At 31.7% G+C, this 2070-nt stretch overlaps 1 protein-coding gene across 3 annotated transcripts in view; it reads right to left on the bottom strand.

The window, feature by feature from the left end:
• Positions 1-463: 463 nt before the first annotated feature.
• LOC116014762 (superoxide dismutase [Cu-Zn]-like) overlaps positions 464-2070 on the bottom strand; it is a 4049-nt gene continuing 2442 nt past the window's right edge. For all 3 annotated transcript variants that reach the window (XM_031254709.1, XM_031254711.1, XM_031254710.1), the window contains exons 6-8: positions 1934-2009; positions 1009-1062; positions 464-715 (exon numbers count right to left, since the gene is read on the bottom strand). In XM_031254709.1, coding sequence (XP_031110569.1) covers positions 693-715; positions 1009-1062; positions 1934-2009 — 153 coding nt within the window. In that variant the 3' untranslated portion in view covers positions 464-692. The remainder of the gene's footprint in view (positions 716-1008; positions 1063-1933; positions 2010-2070) is intronic.

The raw sequence follows: 2070 nt of genomic DNA on the forward strand, positions 1-2070 counted from the left end.
CTCAAAAAGAATTAAGAATATTTAGAAAAATTCAAACCAGAAGTAATATTTATTTAAACCATCATTTATTTAGACAAAACATTTAAACTATCAATTTTATAAAGTTACAAACATTTATTTTAGTGACAATTATAATAAATTTCATATATTATCTTGGATTCATATATTTTGAGTTACATATTTAAATAAACAAATTCGACATTCAATTACCTATGTATAAACTTCTCCTATATAATCTAACACTGATATACTTTCAAATATTTATTTAAATATAAACATTGGGCATTAACCAGTAAAACTAAGTCAAATAATAAGGTACAAAAATTCCTACCACCAAAATTTCGTACCCAAAATAAAACATTCAAAACATTCATAAATCCCCGCAGTAAGGCTATTCTGCCGTGCTATTAGATACGTTAGGAAGTCCCAAGATTTAGACTGAATTGGATCCAGACAAACAACAGAACATCAACGACAATAAGTACTCAATTTCCATCACAGAAGATAACTTAAGAGCTCAATAGCAGTAAGATGCATTAACAAAAAAGCTTCAGCAGTTTCTGCAGTGCTACAGCCTACAGCATATTCAGTTAAGAGCTAATGAAAGTTGGTCAAAAAAGCTCACAAACACAAACATATTCATCAATATTGATGAATCCTTTATTGAAACTTTCCTCGCGGAGTTTTCACATCTAACCCTGCAGACCAATGATACCTGCAAAATGTGAATATGATGTTTAGTTTTAGGAGGTGCTTAAAATGGAAACAAACAGGTAACCAGAAAGAATTCCCCCGCCATGTACATAAAGAACTTCTAATTCTGTGTTCTATTGACAATCAATTCACATTATAAATCTGTGTCATCAGTATCAACTTTTTGTCTTACATTATTAAGCAAATCTAGTTTTCTAGTTTTTATAACCTTTACAGTCCAGAGATCAGATAATCTATCACTTTATTTAAGCAATTGCAACCACCCTAAACATAACAAAAGATGAATAATCTCACCACAAGCAACTCTGCCACCAGCATTTCCGGTGCTTTTACTGAGCTCATGACCACCTAATGCAACAACAGCAGCAATTTAACATAGAGTAACCGATATGGTAACATTTATACTGAAACCAAATCGAGTTATATATATATATATATATATATATATATAAACAAAACAAAAACAAACAAACAAACAAAAACACAAAACAAACAAAATGAAGAAGAAAGATCAAATAAACCCCCAAAGCTTGCTCCTAAAGCTCTAAAATATATTCATTATATTGCTGTATAATAGAGGCATTGTCCAAAACTGAAAAGTTATTGTTTCTCCATAAGCATACAGCGCGCTAAGTGTGCTTAGTATGCACTTCATGCCAGCCCTATGCCAGCCATGTACAAACTATCTTCAAAGATAGATTTTCTTACAATGTTTCATTATGGATTTATGGATGAATCTTTTACACTAGGTCCAATCATTTTACCATCTCCCCAAGCATGCTACTTAAAGTGTAATTAAAATTATGTAGAATAGTTGAAACCAGCTTCACCAATGCCCCCCTCTAACCAAATCTACACCTTGTCTACATGTAAGACAATATTTCCATTATTTGCTTTCATCATTGTTATAATTTAAGATTGGGCAATGGTCACTCAACTGGGCTATAATGCACATTGGCCAAACCACACTAAAAGATTGAATCCAACCAATTAGCTAGTCTAACTCATATTTATAAACCCATATTTTTCCTCTTATTTTATCAATGTGGGACTCTTAACAATCATAAACCTAGAACTTTAAAGAACATTTTTTCACAATATACTAGACTTTGTTATGTCTAGTTGCAGGATTACTCTCTCTAACAAAAGAACATACTACTTTAAACAAGTTAAAGCTAAACCTCAATCACATGGGTCAATGGGAACTAGGGATTCATACCTTTACCAAGATCATCAGGATCAGCATGGGCAACTACAGCTCTTCCAATGATAGAATCTGCTCCAGTAAGAGGAATCTACAAGGAATGAACAATACAGTAGAGTTCATAGCAAAAAAAAAAAAAAAAAAAAAAAAAA

The sequence above is a fragment of the Ipomoea triloba genome, chromosome 4 (assembly GCF_003576645.1).
Source record: "Ipomoea triloba cultivar NCNSP0323 chromosome 4, ASM357664v1".
NCBI lineage: Eukaryota > Viridiplantae > Streptophyta > Magnoliopsida > Solanales > Convolvulaceae > Ipomoea > Ipomoea triloba.